This window comes from Oncorhynchus kisutch, linkage group LG1, assembly GCF_002021735.2.
Source record: "Oncorhynchus kisutch isolate 150728-3 linkage group LG1, Okis_V2, whole genome shotgun sequence".
Lineage (NCBI taxonomy): Eukaryota > Metazoa > Chordata > Actinopteri > Salmoniformes > Salmonidae > Oncorhynchus > Oncorhynchus kisutch.
Window position 1 is genome coordinate 40,261,295 of NC_034174.2, and position 26,582 is coordinate 40,287,876.

General features: G+C 42.6%; 1 protein-coding gene across 1 annotated transcript; it reads right to left on the reverse strand.

The window, feature by feature from the left end:
• Positions 1–534: 534 nt before the first annotated feature.
• On the reverse strand, positions 535–24,048 carry LOC109893933 (RNA-binding protein Musashi homolog 1-like). Its single transcript, XM_020487135.2, has 14 exons — positions 23,911–24,048; positions 23,379–23,419; positions 22,470–22,551; positions 22,231–22,315; positions 13,733–13,774; positions 12,989–13,081; positions 7,310–7,358; positions 5,948–6,030; positions 5,720–5,837; positions 5,229–5,309; positions 4,493–4,549; positions 3,675–3,731; positions 3,411–3,565; positions 535–3,077 (listed from the first exon to the last, which is right to left on the reverse strand). Exons 1-14 carry the CDS (start codon positions 23,970–23,972, stop codon positions 3,036–3,038), a joined length of 1,047 nt encoding a protein of 348 aa, XP_020342724.1. The 5' UTR covers positions 23,973–24,048; the 3' UTR covers positions 535–3,035.
• Positions 24,049–26,582: the final 2,534 nt, after the last annotated feature.

The window sequence follows — 26,582 nt, forward strand, 5'->3', positions numbered from 1 at the left end:
AAGTCTATTGTTAAGATATCAGTTAAGAATACATTTATTCTTAAGAAGTTTTTGTGAATCTGTGCCCAGGAAACCATTTTTATTTAATTCTTTAATGTATTTATCCCCTTATTTTAGGCACTAAACTATCTCTATATATATACTTCCATTATTTTTTTAAATGGTACCGGGGACCTTCAGAAGAGTCTTGTGAAGCTTGTGGGCGTGTCCTAGAGCAAAACGGAGAATGCCATCGTGTTTGAGTCTCATCTTTCAATATAGTGGTAGGCCAAACCGTTCAGGCGCTACAGACGTTTTTGTGAGAAGACCAATTTTAAGGATGTCTCATGGTCTGACAAACACTGCTCTAGCTCTGCCACCTTTGACCACAGACGCAGAAGGGCTAAAACGGCGGATGTGGTGGATTGAGACAGCCCAGATACCTCTAGCATAAACAGACTGATTTTAATTGGGATTTTTGTATTACATTAATTAGATTTCCGCTGGGCCAAAGAAATTGTAGAAGTAAAAAAAATAACAGAACCACAATCTCAGTGGAATGCTTTAAAATAATTTATTAGGAATTTAAAAATGGACATTTCCAGAGAAAAGAAAGAAAGAAAAAAGGAAATACAATAAGATAAAGCGGGTGGGGAACAGTCCAAATAAAAGTTTAGTTACAGTGTTGGTCAAGACCTTGAACTTGGAGCTTTAACAACCAAAGCCTTGCCCCTTTTCCGACCCTGAAGAAAGCGTCAACATAAACAAACAAAAACACCAGCATCTTAAACATCACTGAATCATTATTGTGCACCGGGAACGAAATCGGACAAGAGAAAAATATAATTTCCTTTTTGTTCTTAAAAAAAGTCTTAATGCCATGGAATTATCCATACTCCCGTTGCCATTAATAGCAGTATTAATATTCCTAAAATAAAAAACAACGTATTGCTTTTTGAAAGTTAGAAAGTTACAGTGTTCGTGTCCAGCAGTAGTTTTGTGTAGTGCCCCAGCCAGTTCGAAAAGGGCAGTACTAGCCAGTATAAAATGGGAGATTCTTGTTCATGTTTAGTGGAAGACTTTGTGGAACATCAACAAAATTCATTTGATTTTCATTGAAATAGCTCTGTCAAAAGAAAGGGGACAATTCCACTATGTCTCCTCCTCCATTCCAGCTACTGGTCTGTGTATAACTCTTTTCTGTACTGACTGGGACAGAGGCTGCGTTCCATTTCAGTTTACCTAGCCCCTAGTCCCTAGATCTGAAAGGACACATAGGATACGTGGTGTTAGACCAAAATGGAACCAGCCAAACATTTCAGTACCAAAATGGCAGTCAAAAAATGCATGTCATGTCAACTTTCAAATCTAGCTAATTCCATACGTCAGCTCACTATTGTGCGCGCACACATCACACACAAACAAACACACCTTCACACATAATGACACAATCACCTTCTAAGGTCATCAGAAGACAAATACAACCATGATGTAACCGTTTTTTAAAGAGTCAATTGCTTTGTTAAATATGTCCTTCATTTGTTTCTACGGTCCATATGACCGTACATAGAACAGCAAGAAAGAAACAAGAAACTAAATAAAACATAATGAAGGAAAATAGAGCAAAAATATATATACTTTCCCCCCAAAAATGTTGTATTAAATCTCACCCAATCCCCCTTAACCCCGACCATGCACCCTCAACATAGCCAATTAAAAATCCTCAAGGCCTCACTTCAGTTTTTCCTTATCTCTCAGGGATACATGGATGTCATGTCCATAGAAATAAAATGACTAGAACAGGAACCCCCATTCAAGTAACAATATTTCTATGGTTATGTCACTTGGTAAGACTGTGTCTTTAAGGGGTCCAATTCAATAGAAATCAGTTACTGGCATGTTCACAGTAAGAAACTAAATGAAAGGAAAGGGACTCAACTGTGTGAGAATTCAAGCATGTTCTCTTTTTGATACCAATTTCTAATGAAAAGGGTCTTATCATTTCGTCTTATTTACAAATATCATCTAGTCCTCAACCCTGCTAATGCATGTTGTTGGCCTAAACACCAAACAAATGCTGAGGGGATAGCCACTTTCAAATAGAAAATGACCTGCCACTGTACCACACATTTGTTGTAGTAGTTAAGCAGACTTCCAGTTAAATTGGCGCCAAACGATTAATAGTAACCCCGCCTGCTGATCAAAGTTCAACATCCCCTCCCTCCTCCCCTACACCAACCTTCATCCTCCCCTACTTCACCCTCCCCTCAAAATCTATATACAATATTTTACAGGAAGAAAATAAAACATTCCTTTCAAAACCAATTACGGAAGAAAATATCTAACCGATTATCATCATTATTATCATTGTGTTCAATATTAATAACAATATTACAAATGTTTTGTTTTAAAAACTATCAAAATATACATTTTAGTTTTCTTTTCATGTTTTCTGTGACACGTTTGTTAAAAATGGAAATTACATCATTTTTGTTCTTCCTCTGTTTAAATGGGTTAGGTACCCCTTTTGACAAGGAGACCCCATCCCACACACCAGTTCATCGCTCTCTAATCCTCTCTCCTCCTCCATCTCACATCAGTAACACATTAAAGGGAGGTCAACGGAACAGACAATACATCAAAACATTGCGATTAAATTAAAAAATCCTCAAATATAAAGCAAAACATATCTGACAGAATCTGTGTTTGCCTTGGGCGTAACCCACAAACGTTATTTTCTCACTTATTTATCTGCCAGAGCGATATTTAAAAAAAGAAACAGCATTGGATTCTAATTAAATAAACCTACGTGAAGGTAAAGGATAGGAGAAACAAGGGATTGAGAAGAGGGAGTGATATTAGTACAGGAAAACAGGATACAGAAGTAAAAAAAATAAAAGATCTTCAGTCAGTGGGTGGAGTCAGGGGGAGCCAGGGGGTGCGGGGTTTAAACTGTGGCCGCCATTCGGATTGTGCCATGGGTAGGCACACAGCAGTTTGATTGGCTCGTCAGCAGAAGGGACCTCCTCCCGTGCCCGGTGATGTGCTAAATCTGCTCAGTGGTAACCGTTGGTGAAGGCAGTAGCGATAAGAGGACCCTGGGAAAAAAAAGACACACTGACGATTAGAGACAGAGCAGCTGGTAGATAGTTTGAAATGAAGAAAGGATATGGTTGACAAAATTGCCAACATTTTATTGATTTGTCATTATATAATTTACTCTTCCATATTAAAAACTGGTAAACAAATCCCTGGTTTCCCCTAGCATCAGATACATGCCACCTAGCAGGCTCCTTTAGCTGACACTTATAGATCCCTCTTCACGATATTTCAACCATGGGTCATATTCATTAGGCACCAAAAGCAAGAAAACAAACTAAACTTGGGAGAGACTACTCAAATTTCCGTTGTGAAACATGATAGTGACGTACCCCAAGACCGTGGCCGAATCCTGAGTTGGGGCCGGGACTGGCTGCGCTGAGATAGCTGCTGAGTGCTGAGTCCTGACTGGCTGCCGCATACAGATCAGCCATTGGCCCAGGGCTGCTGGTGCCCAGGTAGCCTGCGTTACGTGACTGTGTGGAACCTGAGAGCGAGAGAGATGGAGAGAGACAGAGCAAGAGAGTGACAGTCAATCAGTCAGTCACATACACATAGACAACTGACAGGCAGAATGATCAAGGAGAATTATCTACCTCTCATAGCCGCTGCTGCTGCTGCTGCCATTGGTCCGTAGGCTGACAGTGGAATGGCTGAGGGACAGAGGGACAATTTCAGATGTCTTCTTTTACCTATACATCGCCTTACAAAACAGTGTTTGGCAGTGTGTAAATTAAGTTTGGCAAACATTTCATTGCCAGGTAGTTTCCCGTTTTTTCTGCCCAATTTCAATCTAGACTCATCATTGCAACTCCCCAACGGGCTTGGGAGGTTAAGGTCAAGTCATGCGTCTTCCCGAAACATGACCTGCCTAACCGTGCATTTTAACACACGCCTGCTTAAGCCGGAAGCCAGCCGCACCAATGTGTCAGAGGAAACACCGTTCACCTGACGGCCGAGGTCAGCCTGCAGGCGCCCGGCCTGCCACAAGGAGTCGCTAGAGCGCGGTGAGCCAAGTAAGACACCCACGACCAAACCCTCCCCTAACCCGTACAACACTGGGCCAATTGCACGCCACCCTATTGGACTCCCGTTCACGGCCGGGATCTAACCCGGGTCTGTAGTGACACCTCTAGCACGGCGATGCAGTGCCTTAGACCGTTGCGCCACTCGGGAGGCCGATAGTTTACAGTTTTAAAGATGGTGAAACCGTGTCCAAAATATCCAAGCGTAACATTATTCGGGTCAATTCCATGATTCATCAAAAACATTTAAAAAAAAATCAAAGTTAGGATTGAACCCTTCCAGATTGGAAAAAAGGAGGGCCATAACACCATTCCACCACAGGTTGGTGATGTTGCCTTATAAAGAGAGAGATTGTGAGCTACCTGTAGATCTTAGAGGAGTGACTGACCTGTGAGCTCAGAGGGGTGGGATGATGTCAGAAGGGTGGTCCTCTCTAAATGGAATTCTAGAACAGAAATGTCAAGAGAGTGCTTTTTTTAATACCAACACCAGCCACGTGCCAATCGACTCTCTCACACACACACACACACACACACACACACACACACACACACACACACACACACACACACACAAACACACACACACACACACACACACACACACACACACACACACACACACACACACACACACACACACACACATGTACATGAACATGTGCACACACAAGCAGCAATTTAGAATGAGTATGAGAGACTACAGGGGAGAAGGGTGGTAGGGGAAGGAGAGAAAGGAGGCGCAGTGGGGTCAGAGTGGAAGAAAGAGAAAACGGGGAGATTAAAGTGCAGCAGAGATGATTTCTCACATGAGAGGGGAGGGGAAGTAGAGAAAAGGACTGGGGAGAGGAGGAGGACATCAAAACCAAAATACAACTCTACAAGCAGCCAGACTCTGCCATATGCGTTTATACATGGAGTAAAAAGTGTAGGCATGTCTGTGTGTTTGGCACCTAGCGTAAAACTAACATCAGTATGTATCTGACATGATCACTAGGCCAATGCATTGTTTCTGTTGTCAAACCTAGCCAGTTCTTTGGATAATTAACAGACTCAAGTCGTCTGTACGTCTGTAACTCATACTCTACATAAATAAGTGTGACAGAGAGAGCGATGCTCATATACCAGGGAACTGGTAGGTGTATCCAGGCGTGATGCTAGGGTAGCCACGGCTAGCGTACGTAGCTGCTTGGAAGCCTGGGTAGCCTGTGAAGAGAGACAAATACGGTTCAAGGAGACGATTCTATTGCATTCATATCAGACCTCATGTAGCATGTAGCAACTAGCACCATAACTCAGTACCATGCTGTTGCCATAACTGACCTGTAGGCGGAGCAAGATACTATGACTTCACCGCGGGCCATAGCCTACTTGAATCCCACTGAAACACATCCCCCTCTACATCTCCTCCCATCTCTTTAGCCCTGCTCTCCAATTCTGGCCACAAATTCATAGATAGAGCGTCTCTGAGTAGGTCTCCCCTGTTATATACTGTAGATCATATTCATTGTTAAAAAGGCAAAACTGATCCTAGACCAGCACCCTTACTCTGAGAAGCTTTTTTTGTGGTTCCAGAGTGTTTAGAGGCAGCTAAATGACAGTGTTATTGTTCTTACCCAGCATGCCGATCCCCAGCATGAAGGCGTCCATGCCATAGGGCATCACCCTGGCACGACCTCGAGCCGTACCCGTCGGTGACATCACTTCCTTGGGCTGGGCTTTCTTGCACTCCACCTGGAGTGGAATGGAAATGGTTTGAAATATTCTGCACATAGACACACACACTCCTCACTATCAACACTGACGCACACATTCGCAAATACACACATGGCCTGCCTACATACCATTTTGTTGTTGATTTCGTGGAAATGGATCTCACACACTTTCTCCACCATGTCTTCATTCTCGAAGGTCACAAAGCCGAAACCTGAGGGACACAGGAACACAGACTGCTTTACCTTCCACTATGGCCATTTGTTTCCATTTTCTATGAAACTGAATGCAATCATGACTTCACATGTCCAGTTCTTCCAGGTTAGGGGTCACCAAGGAAGAAAAGGAGATGAGGGAAGGAGGCGAGGAAAGAAACAAATGATTGGGACACAACCCATGTTTAATACTCACTTTGTCCTCTTTCCTATCCTCATATCCTGTACACTTCTTTCCCCCATCCTTCTCTCCCTCAAATCATATTATATATATTTTAAAAAATTGCTTTCATCTATTCAATCCCTTTCAGATGACAAAACATAAAGGTAGCAGAGACTCCATCAAAGTTGGGGCGGCAGGGTAGCCTAGTGGTTAGAGCGTTGGACTAGTAACCGGAAGGTTGCAAGTTCAAACCCCCGAGCTGACAAGGTACAAATCTGTCGTTCTGCCCCTGAACAGGCAGTTAACCCACTGTTCCTAGGCCGTCATTGAAAATAAGAATTTGTTCTTAACTGACTTGCCTGGTTAAATAAAGGTAAAAATAAAAAATAAATAAAAAAAAAGTATTGAGACTCACCTGGTCTCTCCCTACTCCATTACATGTTCCTTCTCCCTTCCCTCCCCCACACCTCAAGAGGCTGTGAGGGGATTTAGCCGGGTTTGCGTGCCCTAACTGTCAATCTGTCGTCGTGGTAAAGGGGGATGGGGTAGAGTATTAGCTAAGGTTTTAGCCTGAGCCCCGATTAAACGAGCTGACCAATTAACCCTTCTCGCCTTCCTTTACTTGTTCCTCCCTGATTGATTCACACTATAGGGCCGACCCAAACTGTACTCCATTGTCTCAGATACTTTGTTTTCACATGGTCCTTTCCAGCATGGTTCCAACAACTATGGCCTAACCAGCTCAGCCCAGTACAGCTCCCGCACATTAAAATACTGTGTATCGGCATGAGTGTGTGTTTATCTAAACAATGTGTGAGAGTCTGATAATGTGTGTTAATGTATGTGTTATTTGTTTCCGCATAACATTATTTACACTACAAATCAATGTGTGCTATGCTGCCATTCCATGCATGGCTGAACCAAGGATCAGGCTCTTCAATACCTTCTCAATGCAAGAGGTTTACTTTTGCACCAACAAACCAGCTAGTATGGTCTGCCAACTTTTGTTTGTGTGTGTGTGTGTGTGTGTGTGTGTGTGTGTGTGTGTGTGTGTGTGTGTGTGTGTGTGTGTGAGAGTGAGAGTGTGTGTGTCGACTGGTGTTTCGTGGCAATACCTCTGTGTCTGTTGGTGGTTTTGTCGAACATGAGCATGGCGTCATCGACCTATGAGGGAGAGAGCGATAGAGAGAGAGAGAGAGGTAGAGAGAGAGAGAGGTAGAGAGACAGAGAGAGATGAGCTTGGACAAACACACACACACCATTACACAGCATGGGGCTTCATTGTCCCTTCTTCAGGTCCTGTGCTTTGGAGCAAGAGAGGAGAGGGGGCTAACAGATGGAGAAAGAGGAAGGGAACAAGGGGGGTGACAGGTGACAAAGGAGGAGAGAAAGAAGGGGGTACAGGGGAGAGGAAAAAGTGTGGGAGAGAAAAGGGCCGTTCTTTCTCTGTAAAGTTAAACAGTGTTTCACTCCCCAAGTTCTAGGAGGGAATATTTTCTCTCTCTCTCTCTTGAACTCTCTATGTAAATATATATATACACTGAGTGTACAACACATGAGGAACACCTTCCTAATATTGAGTTGCAACCCCTTTTGCCCTCAGAACAGCCTCAGTTCGTCGGGGCATGGACTCTACAAGGTGTCGAAAACGTTCCATAGAGATGCTGGCCCATGTTGACTCCAATGCTGTATCAAGTTGGCTGGATGTCCTTAGGGTGGTGGACCATTCTTGATACACTGTGAAGCGTAAAAAACCCAGCAGCGTTGCAGTTCTTGACTCAAACCGGTGAGCCTGGCACCTAATACCATACCCCGTTCAAAGGCACTTAAATATTTTGTCTTGCCCATTCACCCTCTGAAAGGCACACACACACCCAATCCATGTCTCAATTGTCCCAAGGCTTAAAAATCAGTCTTTAACCTGTCTCCTCCCCTTCATCTACACTGATTGAACTGGATTTAACAAGTGACATCAATAAGGGATCGTAGCTTTCACCTGGATTCACCTGGTCAGTCTATGTCATGGAAAGAGCAGGTGTTCATAATGTTTTGTGCACTCAGTGTATGTTTGGCGGTGGGGGGGGGGGGGGGTAAGCTTTTGTGTCCTGTTCTCTAGCCCTTTGTTCTCCTCTCCACAAAGTTTACTATTCCCATGGAGACCCTGTAAATAATTTCAATTAGGAGAATTTACTCTCCTCTCACTACTCTCACTATGAATAGAACTACAGAGAGAAAGAACTGTGTGAGGAAGAGAGAGAGAGAAAGGGTGAATTGAGAGAGAGGGACAAAGTTGAAAAAGGACTTACTAGAGGGAGAGAAAATGGATTTTGCGTGGCGACGCAGAAAAGAGAGGAGGCGAGAGATAGTTCAGGACAGAATAAGGATGGGAGGGGGATTGGTGCATACGAAAGAGTGGGTCGAGAGTGAAAAGGATAAAAGAGTTTGGGGAGAGAGAGTGAGGATTGGATGGACAGAAAGACAGACAGAAGGAGAGGCAGGCAGGGAGAGAGAGAGAGAGAACAAAGAGAAGTGGGGGCTTTGTCAACACGCACCCCTTTCATTCTTCCTTTCCCTCCGCTTTTTTCCCCTTTTTCTCCCACTCTTCTCCCTGCAGCCCTATTCATGCTTACCCCATCCCCTCTTTACTCTCCTTTTCTGGTAAGAAAGTTAGCACAAACTCCTCTAATAGAGGACCTGTGAAACTACTCCATGTTTTTCCAGTGAGAGACATCATCATTCTCAACCATCGCTTAGGACACACAGCATGACTGCATTCCTATTTTCATTACCTTTCAGCGTAATGAAACTTAACACAGGGTGAAATGTGAGTGGAGGAAAGCTCTGGACTCCAGTTTGATGTTTAACCTTTGAGATCATCTATTTGGTGTCATAATGAAAGCAGTACATATTACTAAAGTACTTAAGTAAAAATACTTGAAAGTAGCTTTTGGGGGTATCTGTACTTTACTTTACTGTTTCTATTTTCACTGGCACCCATAAGTACTAGTTACATTTTGAATGCTTAGCAGGACAGGAAAATGGTGTAATTCACACACTTATCAAGAGAACAACCCTGGTCTTCCCTACTGCCTCTGATCTGGCGGACTCACGAAACAGTGAGAGTGTTGGAGTGAGCCCCTGGCTAGCTGTAAATAAAATAAAAACAAGAAAATGGTGTCGTCTGGTTTGCTTAATATAAGGAATTTGAAATTATTTATACTTTTACTATTGATACTTAAGTATAACCAAATACTTTTAGACTTTTACTCAAGTAGGGTTTTACTGGGTGACTGTCACTTTTACTTGTCATTTTCTATTAAGGTACCCTTACTTGTATGACAATCGGGTACTCTTTCCACCACTGGCAATATATTTAGTTTGTTTGAATGATCTAATAAACAAAGTTTACACAAGCTGTGCTAGTGAGTGTGTGTGTCACTGCGTGTGTGCATGGAATATAGAAAAGGTCAGGGTTGGAGACCCGTTAGTCCAACAGAGCTATGATCTCACTATGATCTCTCTCTCTCTCACACACACAGCCCCCGCCCCCAGTCTACCCTCTGTCCTTCATTCAGTTTTTATCTCCCCCCTCCCACTCTTCACCCTTCCGGTCCTCCAAAGCCAATGACACAGCAAAGTCGGGACAGGGAGAGTAAGTGGACAGCTGCAGCACCAGAGACATGTTATCATAAGTGTTGTGTTACATGGTCAAGTAGGCAAGTAGACTCCAGTTAGCATTAGCGCTATTTATTCTAGACGCTAACCATTCGTTAGTATTAGGCTGACACATGAAGGTGTGAACACAAAACAGTCACCTTTAGCCATATCCAGTGAGGATGGCTAACTGTGATTTATTCTAATTCACTTGCTAGCTAACATCTTGAAGTTTGTAAGCTTTATTGTCTTCAGTGCTAAAAAACAAAAACTACTGGGCACAAACATCTATTCCACGTTGGTTCAACGTAATTTAATTGACATGATGTGGAAACAACGTTGATTCAACCAGTGTGTGCCTAGTGGGAAGTGTTAGACCTACTGTTACAAAGCCTCCTCGACAAAATCAATAGGGAAACAACCTGTTGTCCACTGTGTCCAGAGAAGTGTAATACAATCTGGCTGAACTATAGCGTCTTGTATTTACCTCAGCACGGCTCACACTCACTGCCCAGCACCTTTACAGTATGTCACATAACATTCTCATTTCGTAAAAATTGACAAGAAGCTTTTCAGGAACATTCTGAGAACATTTTCAGTCACAGAACTTTCTGGGAATGGTTTCAGAGAGCTGCTGGAAATGTACAGACAGACAACTTTTTCCACACAGAATGTTCTGTATCCGGGAATGTTCTCTTTCCGCCAATTTCAAAGAAACTGGACAAACCAATAATATTTTGCAGCCCTTTGTAAACATCCAGTGAAGAAAACTCTGTTCACTGTTTGCTGCTACGTTGGCTACGAGACAGTACAAACCGTGACCTATTTGCAATGAACATGTGGGCTTCAATCCCTCAGTTCAAACACCCAAACACAGTCAGTGTCTAATTCACCTCAACTGCCTTCCCCTCTCACCTCTGTTTAACTCTTCCTTCGCTCTCTTTCCCTCCCTCTCTCCACCCATCTCTCCAAACAGGCCGGCAGACAAAGTGTCCAGTGAAGCCCTCTAATCGCCAACTCACATGGTTGACTGGAGCCCAACTTGTTCCTTTCTGTCCTATCCACCCCTCTATCTCTCCCCTCCCTCTTTCATCCATTTTGGAAGGGTGAAGATAGGCCTGTAGTTTGTTGACTCTTCGAAGTGAAGCACCACGGCTGTGTTTTTACACTGTACTTTGAGGCAGAGTGTTATCCAATGGCTTCCCAGTACTGTTTGGGAGAGCAAGGCTGGGAAAAGGATAGTGGGAACGTTGGGATAGAGTGCCGGGGAGCACAGCGGACCTCTGGCCGGGCACGGCAGGGGCGTAAATCGAGACTTGTCTCTGTGGGATTCTGACCTGCTTCCCAGACAAACATGGCTGCCGGTGAGCGGTGGGATCAGCTCGTTTGAGGAACCCGTGTACGGTTACATCCGGTTGGTCAATCACACCAAAGACAAAAAGGCTTTCGTTTTGCACTAGACTGACATTGATGCCCATTTAAGCCCAAAAGCTCACAGAATGCTAATCTGATTTTGAAGTGTACAAAACAAAGAAATCGTCAGTTCTGTGTGTGTGTGTGTGTGTGTGCCGGATGGTTTCACGAGACTGCCCATGGTAAGAAATCGTCAGTTCTGTGTGTGTGTGTGTGTGTGCCGGATGGTTTCACGAGACTGCCCATTTCTAAATCAAGTGACAAACTCTCTCCAAGACACTCTGCTGTGGAAATCAAATGCTGGAAGCGCAATGTGGAAATCTGCAATGATATAATTTGGCCCAAGCATCTCCTATGTGGGGGTTGATACTTCACAAGATCCAAGCCTCCATCAGAATTCTTTCCTCTAACCATTTCCTCTCCTTCTCTTACACCCAACGGTTTCTTCCTCTCTCCGCCCTCAAAGTGACATCATCAAGTCCCATTAAGGGGATGGTGATTCTGTCTTTCTAGAACGTTCTCTATCCACTGCTGCTCAAAACAGTCAGGACACACTGTTTTAAGTCGGTGAATGTTAGACCTGTGTGACTGCCCGACCAGTACGTACATTTGCGTTTATGTGTATAAGCCTCACACACATTACATATATTTATTTTTTTCCCGAGTAGATTGCTAAATTACCAAGGGACAAAGGCTAAAAGCAGGTCACCAAGGCAACAGGCTGAGAGGGATGCAGTGGATAAGAGTGTGTTTTGGGATGGGGGGACAACGAACTGAGGTTGGTTGTGTGTGTGCGGGGGGGGATCTTGTGGCAAGAGCAGCTGTTGCATTAGATTAGTTCAGAATTAGCGACCCCCCCTCTTCCTCCTCCTCCTCCCCTTCGCCAATGTCCTCCCTCCCTAACTACACCTCTCTTCTAGGTCAAACTTCTTCACTCGTTCTCTCCCTAATACCTCTCCCTTGAAGAAAAAACCCTCCTATTTTCCTCTTCCCATTGATTCCAGACAGTTTGTCAACTTTTTGGGGGGTCAGTTCAGATCTTCATCCCGTTACAATACTTTTTCTTCTGCCATCACATTTCCCCCCTTTGCAGTTCTACGAGTTGGTTCTTCTCATTCTCATGCATTCCTCTTCTCTCCTGCAGTTTGAAAACATTTCCCTTCCCGAGTACACCTCTCTCTCTCTCCAGGAGGTGCCTCTTCACTCTCTTCACCCCTCTTTCTCCCCCCTTCCCTCTTTCTCTCTTTTAAGCCATCCCTCTGTCATCCCAGCATGCGTTTGCCTTTCACTGCATTTCATTCAAATAGGCTTAACTGGCTTGAAGAAAAATGGAACAGACGAAGCAACTCAAACAACAGCAACGGGAGCAAAATGGAAGACAGAAATGCTAATATCGATTAGAACTAATGCTGTTGTGTTCCCTCCCTCTTTCCCTCTCTCCTTCACCCCTTTCAACTCGTCTCTGAAATTAGCCACGCTTACCGTGTCTCTTACCCAAATGTGGAATGAGAGAAACAGAAAGAGAGAGAGAAACAGGGAGACAAATAGGCTGAGAAAACATGAGGGGACATTGAATGAAAAAACCGAGGGCACTTAAGAGAAACTTTGTCTGAAGTTGATCTTGGCAAAACGGAGAACAGCTCCTGATTCGAGATATAGAGTACATGTAATGTCATTTGCAGCAACAGCATGTCAACAAACGTGTCTGAACACAGTGCATCATTTACCTTTCCAAACTGGTCGAAGTATTGCTTGACGTCTTCGATGGTTGTGTTTACTGAGAGGCCTCCCACAAAGATCTTCTTTGTCCTGGTCACCAACTAACAACACAGAGAAAGAGTACACACGATCATTAACACACAACACATTGAAAAGGCTAGATGACTTAAGATAGTACTGTTAAGCAGTACAAATATATATATTATTTTTATTTAACCTTTATTGAACTAGGCAAGTCAGTTAAGAACAAAATATTATTTACAATGATGGCCTACTTGTAAAGCCCCCCTGGCCAAACCCTCCCCTAACCTGGGCCAATTGTGCGGCGCCCTATGGGACTCCCGATCACGGCCAGTTGTAATACAGCCCGGGATCGAACCCGGGTGCCTTAGACCCCTGCACCACTAGGGAGCTAGGGAGGGGGTTGCCAGCCACTCTGAACCACATAGTACAGCAATAACACAATTTATTTCAATGCAAATACAAAATGTGACACTGCAGGAAGACTTAATATTAAGACTGTGTGCGTATGTATGCGTGTATGTGTGTCTTTAGGCTGGCAGAGCCCCCCCCCGCTCCCTTCTATACTACCCCTATGTATAGGGGTAGTATAGAAGTCGGCTGAGGGTGGGGGATTCCCGCCCTTGTTGCCCTAAATCTGGTGCGGCAGGCGGGCCTCCCGTGATAGGACATGACGGCTGTGACGTCACCTTGGCCTCCAGGGGTAAACCCCATTAAGGATGAGAACTCACCTTGGGTTGGGCTCTACGAGGAAATGCCACCTTGGGATCAATCTGGAGAGAGGGGAGACAGAGAGTGAGTGAGAGTTAAAAACTGGTGGACAAAAACATTTGGAGACCATACTACCACTCACGAGTAATGGTGACTCACAGTTCAAGGCAACGGACCACAAGCTTTAAGGATACAAACTTTTCCGGTATTTGAGAGGTATTACATTCCATTTCTATGACAGCCCCCAAACCTGTGATACACTGGAAACATATTACTTTCTCCAATGCAGTGGCAGACTACATACCACTAGCCTGGTCCCAGATCTGTTATTTCTGTCTTGCCAAATCCTATGGTCAGACTATATGAGTTGGAAAGACAGCACAAACAGACCTGGGACCAGGCTAGCATATCGCTGTATAATTGCAGCACAACAACACTTTAAATTCATACAGTATATCAAGGAATAGACTCGTGTCGACACTGATATTCACAGGCGCTGTAAATCCGCCGGGAGAAAAAAAGCTTCTGTGCACAGCATTGTAAGCCATGGAGGATTTGCATAAAGGCTCAGGTTTCTCACGTGTCTTTCTAGTCAAATCATGGTCCGCGGTCTTGGAGGCTCAGTTGGTATGAGCATGGCTCAAACAACACCAGGGTTGTGGGTTCGATTCCTGCCGGGGTTGCACACTGTATACTAAAAGCTATGTACTCACTGTACTGTAAGTCGCTTTGGATAAAAGCATCTGCTAAATGACATATAGTATTTATTATATATTATGGTGACAAGCTGAGGAGCAGCAATGGCTGCTGTTTGAGTGAGACGGAAGAGACTCCTCCTCACCCCACGGTGTTGGACGGAGAGGAGGACTGTCCTCTCCAGCTGGCTTCAGAGTTGACGAAGGAAGGTGACTACAGAGACTGGAACAACAGCTCGATTGTTAAGCACCCGGGCACCTTTCGGATTCTGTCTCTTGTTTACTCCAAATGCTGGAACGAAACCATGAACTCAACTGATTATCTCATCCTTGTCACCCAATACATGTGCCTATAATGACACTGATTGGGTCAAACAAGAGCCTGAGCATCCCAGTAGCTAAGTGGCATTTTATTGTTCAAAATATTCCCGTCAAGCGTGCTCATGTCCCCTCTACTGCTCAGAAATCAGTAAAACAAAGCATGTCTGTCACAAAGATAGAAAAACACAACAAAGAGCCAAGGACCAAGACCCCTAAGTCTATTTTGGACAAAGTTTTGACTACTACAGTAGAGTGCTATAGGCTACATCATGCCATGCGGTTTAGTATCATCACATTATGAAGTAACGACGGGGTGCAGATCTACAGCACTGAGAACAGACCGTAGTCCAATAAACAGGAGCACAGGTACAGATAATACAGTGAGCGTAGGACTACACTACGGTCTCTATGGAAGACTCAGCATGCTAATCTTTTACTTCAGCCCAAATGGGCGTATTCCACAAACCAGGAGCAATGAGCCAGCTAATGTTCATAAATATTCAGAAACAACTCGGCATGTCCTGGACCGCGGAAGAACAACTTAAAATGGCATGTGGTATAAACTGACTTTTAATAACTCGTATTCAACGCTCTTTCTTCATAATAACTGATATTAATACCGTTATACTGGAGTGTTTATAAATGTTAGCCGGCTGACTTGTTCATGCTGCCTTGTGACATACAACCCTGATGGGTTTTAGAGAGCAGAGGAGGATCCCATCAAGCCAGAGCCTATTGCTATAGTTGTTTGTGTTAAGACAAGACTAGTCTACATCCGATAGTCACCTCAAACTGCCAAACCCATCCAGACATGTTTAAAACTGAAACAAACAAGCAAAGTGAAGGCATTACAAATCATCATTAGCACATGGTTGCCAACACGTCGCAAAGCAGAGAACCTAAAAAAATTGTAATCTTACAACGTTCACATTATACTCTCACAGCACTTCTGTTAGGCTACACTTTTGGTTTCTTTGGTTTAAATTATTTATTTTTTTCAATGTGTGTATGTGCGGGTTTTAAGGAAAAGGAATGGGGGAAGAGGTTGAATGAACAAGAAAGGAAGAATGAACTAAATAAAGACACAGTGAAGACATAACTAAATCAAAGAGAGGAGTTTGATTAAGTGAAGGAGAGGGCGAAAAAGAAGCAAAGAGAGAAGGAGCTAGGTCTAGACCGAGGGAGACGGGGAAAGACGGAGTGAGAGAGGAGAGAGAGAGAGTGGCTATTCATTTTAAAACAAAAACTCCACATGAGAAAGTGGGCCGCCCATTTGTGAGCAGGGAGTCCTGGCCCAGCGGGCAGCCCCTCTGATTTCATTAATTAACAGGACAAAAGGGGACAAAACAGATGGACCCGCAGAGGAACAGGGGCTCGGCCAACTACTCCCCACTCACACACCCTCATCGTGCGGTTAAACACATAAAACACACACACGCACAACATGCACTGCTTTTACTAACACATTCACTCAATAAAAATAATGTGGCCAGGAAAACACAAACGTACACAAATAGTTAATGAAAGTGTGCTATTCTATCCAATCCTAATTCAAAACTTTATAAAATACACCTGTTTAGAAGCAACCATACTAAGAAGTTTGGAAGGTAGGGCTAGCATGTCGCTTTGTGGACGGCAATTTGATTTGGGTCTGGGCCATTGGGGTCAATCTGCACAGCTGAACAATTGCAGAGTAATTAGTTAACGAAGTCCACTAATGAGGCCCCCTACTCTACACAAAGTCTTGGCTAGGACAACCAATGTGTGTGTGCATGTACGTGTGTGCGACTTATCACTTCCTTCAGGAGGGCAGGTACACACTCAGGGATGAGGCTATACTTCGGAATCGCAATCCGGTTTGTTTCCTTCAATCGGATTAGGTGCCTTTGAGATCCATACTAATTACGGATGTAGTTTCTTAATTTGATCACCCTGTTGAAGGGGAACCTTCCTGCTGCAATGCAGGAAATGTAAAACTCGTAGTGTATTTGATGTTTAAAAATACTTTATTTTCTCTTACGAAAAATGTATCAACCCCTACAAAACAAATTCCATTAATTAGAATTAACATAATTCCAGATTATCTGTGTCTGCTGGATTATTTTCCTGCTGTAGCAAACCTGCTCAAATTAAGATCCTACACATGTACAGACCAGGGCTGGGACTCTCTTGCTTTTCCCTTCCATCTTCTCCTCCACCCCCCTCTCGTCTCCTCTGCCCCTGTCAGCACCAGAGAGCTAATCTCCATAGAGCCATGACCTGGGACAGTGCTAACTGCTAATGCTAACCTGGTTCCCAACCCATACGGAGTCCAATCAATATTCAGTCCGTGAACAGACAGTCAAATTCAATGATCAGATTTGAATCGTTGCGAAGTGTGGGTTTTGTTGACGTGCTAAATCTCTATTCTTGCTCTGAGTCTGGTGATGAGTTTTCCTTTGTGAAAAAAAAAATATTATATTCTCGGTGAGCCATTTAGCATTGCTGCCAACTAACTTTAACCAGGCCTAGCACGGTTAACAAGGCCTGTGGTTTCACTAAACTGCTCTATAATGGCTAATTATCAGTAAACTGCCTATTCATGTACAGTACCAGACAAAGGTTTGGAGACACCCACTCAAGGGTTTTTCTTTTCTTTTTACTATTTTCTACATTGTAGAATAATAGTGAAAACATCAGAACTATGAAATAACACAATTGGAATCATGTGGAAACCAAAAAACTCGTAAACACACTTTTTTTTGTTTATATTTCAGATTCTTCAAAGTAGCCACCCTTTGCCTTGATGACAGCTTTCCACACTCTTGACATTTTCTCAACCAGCTTCATGAGGTAATCACCTGGAATGCGTTTAAATTAACAGGTGTGCCTTGTTAAAAGTTCATTTGTGGAATTTCTTTCCTTCTCAATGCGTTTAAGCCAATCAATTGTGTTGTGACAAGGTAGGGGTGATATACAAGTGAGAGCCCAATTTGGTAAAATACCAAGTCCAGATTATGACAAGAACAGCTCCAATAAGCAAAGAGAAACAACAGTCCATCATTACTTTAAGACATGAAGGTCAGTCAATGCGGAACATTTCAATAACTTTGAAAGTTTCGTCAAGTGCAGTCGCAAAAACCATTAAGCGCTATGATGAAACTGGCTCTCATGAGGACCGACACAGAAAAGGAAGACCCAAAGTTACCTCTGCTGCAGAGGATAAGTTTATTAGAGTTATCAGACTTATAAATTGCAGCCCAAATAAATGCTTCACAGAGTTCAAGTAACAGACACATCTCAACATCAACTGTTCAGAGGAAACTGCGTGAATCAGGCCTTCATGGTCGAATTGCTGCAAAGAAACCACTACTAAAGGACACAAATAATAAGAAGAGACTTGCTTGGACCAAGAAACACAAACAATGGACATTAGACCGGTGGAAATCTGTCCTTTGGTCTGATGAGTTCAAATTTTCTATTTTTGGTTCCAACCGCCGTGTCTTTGTGAGATGCAAAGTAGAGTAGGTGAACGGATGATCTCCGCATGTGTGGTTCCCACCGTGAAGCATGGAAGAGGAGGTGTGGCGGTGCTTTGCTGGTGACACTGTCTGTGATTTATTCAGAATTCAAGGCACACTTAAGCAGCATGGCTACCACAACATTCTTCAGTGATACGCCATTCCATCTGGTTTGCGTTTAGTGTGACTACCATTTGTTTTTCAACAGGACAATGACCCAACACACCTCCAGATTGATGGGGTGCTGCATTAGATGACCTGGCCGCCACAATCACCCGACTTCAACCCAATTTAGATGGTTTTGGATGAGTTGGATCACAGAGTGATGGAAAAGCAGTCAACAAGTGCTCAGCATATGTGGGAATTTCTTCAAGACTGTTAGAAAAGCATTCCAGGTGAAGCTGGTTGAGAGAATGCCAAGAGTGTGCAAAGCTGTCGCCAAGGCAAAGGGTGGCTACTTTGAAGACTCTAAAAACAAAAAAATATTTAGATTTTTTAATTGGTTACTACACGATTCCATATGTGTTATTTCGTAGTTTTGACATCTTCACTATTACTCTACAACATAGAATAGTAAAAATAAAGAGAAACCCTTGAATGAGTAGGTGTGTCCAAACTTTTGACTGGTACTTTATGTATGAAAATAAGTAAATACATGTATGTATAAAGCAATATTACACAGGCCAGTAATCTGCCTTAAGCATAACCAACATTATCATGTATTAATCTAATGCAATGGTTAACTATGTACATGTAATAACGTTCATGAGCAGTTTATGACTAGACCTTCAAACAAAATAATAAGTGTAACCAAAGATCTTTCTCACACTCTTCGTGAGGTATATTCAATGCAGCAACACTAACATACCCAATCAGCTGATTGGTAGAATTGGCAATGTTGGGCTAGAACTAAAAATATTATACATTCTAAATAATTTGTGTAGGCTTGGAATGTGACTATGTGGATAGGAAATCCATTCAATCCAAACTCACTTTGTACTAGTGACACTGATTTGATGTGATAAAGTCTATTAGTAATAGACTAGATTTGTTTTGCATAGTCAAAATGGAACCAGGGTCGTGTTCATTAGGAACCAAATGGAAGAAAACTGACAGAAACGGGGAGGGACTACCTGGACTATTCCAATAAGAAATACAAATGTTCCATAGCAAAAAATAAATAATAATGTTCAATCCACTGCGTGCCCTAATGAACACGACCCTGGATTGTTCTAGACCAGACGAAGCACTACATCACACTGCTGCCATGTGGTGAAGGCCTCTGAAGCAGCCAAACAAGTAGAACTCTGTCTTCATGCTCAAACAACATTACCAATCTGCCTCACTCATAAAAAAGCATTACACTGGTCAATACTGTCATTGTCAATAACAACATGAAAGTTTGTCTAGATGTTGGTTCCTGAGGGCCGAAGGCCTAACTTGAGATATGGGCGAGTAACTCAAATTTTCACGCAAATCTCCCTGTGTCATCCCTGCATAATTTAATCAAATATGTTTTATCCGCACACATCCTGGCCTTATATATGATTAGACAGTGCTATACTTTCCATCCACATTACAAAAAGTAACATAGACTTTCATAATCATGTAGTTGGTAAAAGAAATAAAGCACCCCTCTTCTGTTTGTCCCTAGCTCTTTGTTTTCACTGTGTCAAACATTTTGTCACTGCTTTTCAGAGTGCCTACACTTGGCCCAAATTCCTACTGCCAAAACGTCTCATTTACCTTGTCCTTTCTCTCTCTCTCCATTTCTTTCTCACCCTCCATGGGGTGAGCATGAAATTAATTCCAGAAAGGAATTTCACTCTCTTTCTCATCTCATGCTGGTCAAACAATAGCCACCGACAAGGGAGAGAGAGGGGGAAACGGTTTGGATGGAGACTGTTGGGAAGGTAAATGTTCATGAGAAAAGGAGAAGAGATGGTACAAGGGGACAGACTGAAAGATGTGAATAGTCTGTGAAAGAGAAGGTGAGAGTCATTGAGAAATGAAAAAACAATTGAAGAGAAAAAAGTGAGAGATAGAAAGGGATTTGGGAACAATGACATGGAGTCCATTTTTCTTCCAATTACACAGTACCATAATTTATCAATTGACTTACTATATGTTATGCTTCTCCAATACTTAAAAAAAAAGCAGCACACTGGACCATTTCAGCACACCAAACATAACACTGTGAGCTGCAGCAAAATATTGTAATCTATCAAAATACAATGGTATTTTTCAATAACGATGTCCCTGCCTAGTCGACCATTCAACCCTATTGACCATCACACCTTTACACATGCATGCGTAGCGTACGCACACATCGACATAGTGGAGGCCAGGTCCTCAAAGCTCACCTACCTCATAAGATATTCAAGAATCAGACTTCTGACAATACAAGACCTACTGTAACTAGGATCCACAGATATATTGCCATGACTCTCTACTTCTACTGATGTCAAACCAGCTCTGAAGTGTAAAATACTAAAGGGTTACACAAAAACACATTGCCACCTTGGTCAAGCATACAAGAAAATATAAATGGTGCGATATATTTATAGGATATTTAACTTAATAGTATTTGTATCTGTCTTGAACAGGTGATACATTTGGATTAGTGGTTTAGTCATATGAATCAAACTCAATGCCTTCAAAAACATACGTCTATGTTCTGACAATATGTTGACTGTAAAACTAATTTTACTGTGATTACTCTAGAATCCAGATTGTAGCTATAACATCAGTGCATTTGATCCTTTCTGAAACATCCCCCTAGGGGGTTTATTACATCATAAAATGGGAACCACATTTAAGCGACTAATTGTAACTCAAAAACTCAAGTCCAATTCCATATAATTAAGGACCTGTAAAACAACGTACTACAATCACTGACATTATTTAAGTTATCGCCGCAGATGCTATTGTCCATGGGTTGACTTTGCATTGTTGGTGGCAGTACATTCTGCATTCATCTTCAAATGCTAGAAGAGAGTTGTTATGGAGACATAAGTCCCACAAGGCTGTGGAGTCACCATAATATCCCCTGTGACTGATTTCACCCAGGGCAACAGACCTGCTTCGTGTAACCAAACTAGCCTTTCCATGCTACATCCTCCCCCACTCGCTCTCACCTTTCACTGTCAAATGTTGTCCCTTTAGGGCCAGGCAGTGTGTGTGTATAACAGTACTGTGTGCGCACATATGAGAGTGTGTATTGAGGGGGTTGGGGGATGGAGACACACCCACACGGCTGACAAAGCTGTGTGCTGTAAGCTTCATCAACGATTGTGTTACTCTATGTAGCATCACTGGTATGCTTCAGAGACTATAGTGTTATGCATTGAATTAGAATGGCATTACCATTCAAATCAACATTCTAATTAGAAGTTGTTGTTTTGTTTTTTTAAAGTTATTCCATGCCGGGACTGAACTCGGGGACTAGTTGACACCAATCTTCGGGTTAAACTTTTTGTTGTTGTTGAATTAACTTAATCTAAAACAGTTCTTTACTTTTGATGACCCCCTTAAAACTTAATTTAATGGTTTTACAAACGTACAACTCAACTTCTTTAATATGTTTCACAGCCCTAACGTTTTTTAACTCTTTCTTTTTGGAGTGAGAGAGAGCCCAGGCCTCTTCCTCCCCGTCTCGGTCCCCAGGTAATCATGGCGATGAACAGCAAGAAAGAACGCTTTCATGTCACACACCCTAAACCAGGATTTGGTGGGAGGGGAGGAGAGGGAGGCGCCCATAGACTCTCCTAAACTTTCCTACCAGGGCAAACCTTTTCATACATCACATGGTGTATAACATTATGGCATAACATGGCAGAAGAAAAAAGACTTACCAAGAAAAACTGCATCCATATCAAATATAGACAATGTTATAGATGTATGCCATAACAAAATTATTTAGGACTATTATTTATAGCATGTGAACAATTTCCCCATATGCATTAATGTTGCTTGTGCATTTAGGTGCAATCATAAACTTACTGTTTTAGAATCCAGCTCATGTCTGTTTTGTGCCAAAACTTTATCCACACCAGCCTGGTCTATGTATGTTACAAACCCGAATCCCCTGGGGGGGGGAAGCACAATGCATTGAATTATAATAACAGTCCTACACAACAAAACTCAACCTCTGACCGCAAAATCATGTTCTTTTTTAAAAGAAAATAAACCCATGAGTGCGCGCCTATGATAGAGATGCTGAGGCGCGCACGCCTCCTTACCTCGATCTCTTCGTAACGGGATCTCGCATCACCATACACTCCTTCACCTCGCCGAATTTACAGAAGTATTCATTCAATCCCTCTATAAAAAAATATATGGTCAAACAGTTTTCCAAAGACGAAATGTCCTTTGAGTGTATACGATAATAACTGATTTAGATAAACGAAAACAGACAACGCAAATGAGCAAGACCGCGATGTTGTTCGTCTGTCGCGACGTCATTCATTGAAAACAGGATAAGGGTAGATTAAACTCTGCCTAGGTTGACAGTCCATGGCTATAATATGATGATACGACAATGTTTACTTTACAATTGTGATAACTTAGGGTATACAAATACGATGAATATAGCCTATCATTTGACATCAACCTATAGGCAACACCGTTAACAAACACAGAGTTTTAGACAAACCGTATTATTTTGAATTGAATGGCGTTACTAACGCTGTAACAAGCGCAACACCGCGATATCACACACACAAAAAACACCCCAATAATTGCAAAAGCAACGAAGTTCTGCTTCAATCAAATATCAAAATAAAAAAAGTTGTTACATCGGGTAACAGACCCTCCAAATAATATACAGTGATTTCAAAATAAAGCTAAATGATTTTATACTGATTTAGAACGTTAATCGCATATTGTCTAGGCTCTGTTTCAGCCTAGTCTAAATCATGCGTAGGCTAGGCCTACGGATTCTCGTTGAATGAAAGCTTTGATTTCGGCAGCGTATAGCCTAAACTATCAACTGTCCTTTTTTAACAAACTTACGGAAGCTTCACATAGTAAACAATGGGATTAATGACTGTATAAATAGTATATAAGCGAGTAATAATAACAATATGCACATATCTATGTATTATATTTGCATCCAGGGACTTTGAAAAGTCGCTCGCGGGACAGCTCACCTTGTGTTGTCTGCCAACTGAGACCCCCGATGAACATTTTGCTGAATGGGAGATAGAGGCGAGAGTAAGTGGTGTAGAACAACATATTCCCGTAAAACAGGCATCAGAGATGAAAAGCAAACTACAATTAATAGATATATATAGGCCTACAAAATAACATAAATAAAGTAAAAAGAAAATCGGCCATGTTGTGAAGGCACGAGTGGTCAAATCGGGTCGTTATAATTCCCACGAGAAGATAATGAAACCAGCCAGTGCTCTCCAAATGGAAAGGGAAAGTTGTTGCGATCGTAGCCATCTCCTTACTCAAAAGAAAATAGCAGAAATAAACAAGAGATAGATCCTGCGCGGTTGAGCGGCAGTAATACACAGTTGAGCGGACCGCATTGGAGAGGTAGAGCACATCAGAACAAGCATGCTTGTCTTTTGTCTCCGAGCTCGGGTGGGCTCCACACAAACCAAACTCCGCGGTTATCTCACATATAGAAGCAAGTAAGGCTGAGACGCTGGTGAGACGGTGTGGGAGTTTTACCAGGGGTCGTGGGGGGAGTTGTCCACGGAGGACAGGCTGATTTGGCTCCCTTCTGTATCCATTCCGTTCCTCTGTTCCCGACTATGAGGTGAGGAAAGGCAGTGAGAGTTGCAGACTCAGTGGCTGAGGGGGGTGGTTTGTCTAGAGGAGGAGGGGCGAGAGAGCACAAACACGCACACACACACACAAACACAGAAAAGCAGGCCCCGCCTCTCCCTCGCTTTTCCGGTACTCCCGCCCCTCACTACACCGTCTTCTTGGCGCTCTCTTGTAGCGTTTCCCCGCTTTAGGACAATGATGTCCATGGCGGACGTTTTGTGGAAGTCTATTCTATGGGAATAAATTATTTGTAGACATCATAGGCCTAGTAAAACAAGGTCCCTGCCTTTCCTTATAATTAAGCAATTATAAAGTACATTCAATACCCAATTCAGAGAGTAGGGTGAATACAGACAAAGATACATCCTTTTTACACTATTGCGTTTACACTGCTGGCACATATAGTACTAGTCATAAGTTTGGACACACCTACTCGTTCAAAGGTTTTTCATTATTTTTACTATTTACTACATTGTAGAATAATAGTGAAGACATCAAAACTATGAAATAACACATATGGAATCATGTAACCAAAAAAGTGTTAAAAAATCAAATGAGATTTTAGATTCTTCAAAGTAGCCCCCATTTTGCCTTGATGAAAGCTTCGCACACTATTGGCATTCTCTCAACCAGCTTCATGAGGAATGCTTTTCCAATTGCCTTGAAGGAGTTCCCACATATGCTGAGCACATGTTGGATGCTTTTCCTTCTCTCTGCAGTCCAAATCATCCCAAACCATCTCAACTGGGTTGAGGTTGGGTGATTGTGAAGGCCAGGTTTTCTGATGCAGCACTCCGTCACTCTCCTTCTTGGTCAAATAGCCCGTACACAGCCGAAGGTGCATTTTTGGTCATTGTCCTGTTGAAAAACAAAATATATTTCCACTAAGCGCAACCCAGATGGGATGGCGTATCCCTGCAGAATGCTGTGGTAGCTATGCTGGTTAAGTGTGCCTTGAATTCTAAATAAATCACAGACAGTGTCACCAGCAAGCACCCCCACACCATCACGCCTCCTCCTCTATGCTTCACGGTGGGAACCACACATATGGAGATCATCCATTCACCTATTCTGCATCTCACAAAGACATAGTGGTTGGAACCAAACATCTCAAATTTGGACTCATCAGACCAAATGACAGATTTCCACCGGTCTAATGACCATTGCTTGTGTTAATTGGCAAAAGCAAGTCTCTTCTTATTATTTAATGTCCTTTAGTAGTGGTTTCTTTACAGTAATTCGACCAAGAAGGCCTGATTCATGCAGGCTCCTCTGAACAGTTGATGTTGAGATGTGTCTGTTACTTGAACTCTGTGATGCATTTTTTGGGTTGCAATCTGAGGTGCAGTTAACTCTAATGAACTTGTCCTCTACAGCAGAGGTAACTCTGGGTCTTCCTTTCCTGTGGCGGTCCTCATGAGAGCAAGTTTCATCATAGCGCTTGATGGTTTTATGGACTGCTCTTGAAGAAACTTTCAAAGTTCTTGAAATGTTCCATATTGACTGACCTTCAAATCAAATAAAATCAAATGTTATGTCGCATGTGCCAAATACAACAACCTGACAGTGAAATGCTTACTTACGAGCCCCTAAACAACAATGCATTTGATTATATATATATGTATATATGTATATGTATATATATATATATATATACATACAGTGGGGCAAAAAAGTATTTAGTCAGCCACCAATTGTGCAAGTTCTCCCACTTAAAAAGATGAGAGAGGCCTGTAATTTTCATCATAGGTACACTTCAACTATGACAGACAAAATGAGAAGAAAATCACATTGTAGGAGTTTTAATGAATTTATTAGCAAATTATGGTGGAAAATAAGTATTTGGTCACCTCCAAACAAACAAGATTTCTGGCTCTCACAGACCTGTAACTTCTTCTTTAAGAGGCTCCTCTGTCCTCCACTCGTTACCTGTATTAATGGCACCTGTTTGAACTTGTTATCAGTATAAAAGACACCTGTCCACAACCTCAAACAGTCACACTCCAAACTCCACTATGGCCAAGACCAAAGAGCTGTCAAAGGACAACAGAAACCAAATTGTAGACCTGCAACAGGCTGGGAAGACTGAATCTGCAATAGGTAAGCAGCTTGGTTTGAAGAAATCAACTGTGGGAGCAATTATTAGGAAATGGAAGACATGGAAGACAATGGAAGACATACCACTGATAATCTCCCTCGATCTGGGGCTCCACGCAAGATCTCACCCCGTGGGGTCAAAATGATCACAAGAACGGTGAGCAAAAATCCCAGAACTACACAGGGGGACCTAGTGAATGACCTGGAGAGAGCTTGGACCAAAGTAAGAAAGCCTACCATCAGTAACACACTATGCAGCCAGGGACTCAAATCCTGCAGTGCCAGACGTGTCCCCCTGCTTAAGCCAGTACATGTCCAGGCCCGTCTGAAGTTTGTTAGAGAGCATTTGGATGATCCAGAAGAAGATTGGGAGAATGTCATATGGTCAGATGAAACCAAAATATAACTTTTTGGTAAAAACTCGTTGTGTTTGGAGGACAAAGAATGCTGAGTTGCATCCAAAGAATACCATACCT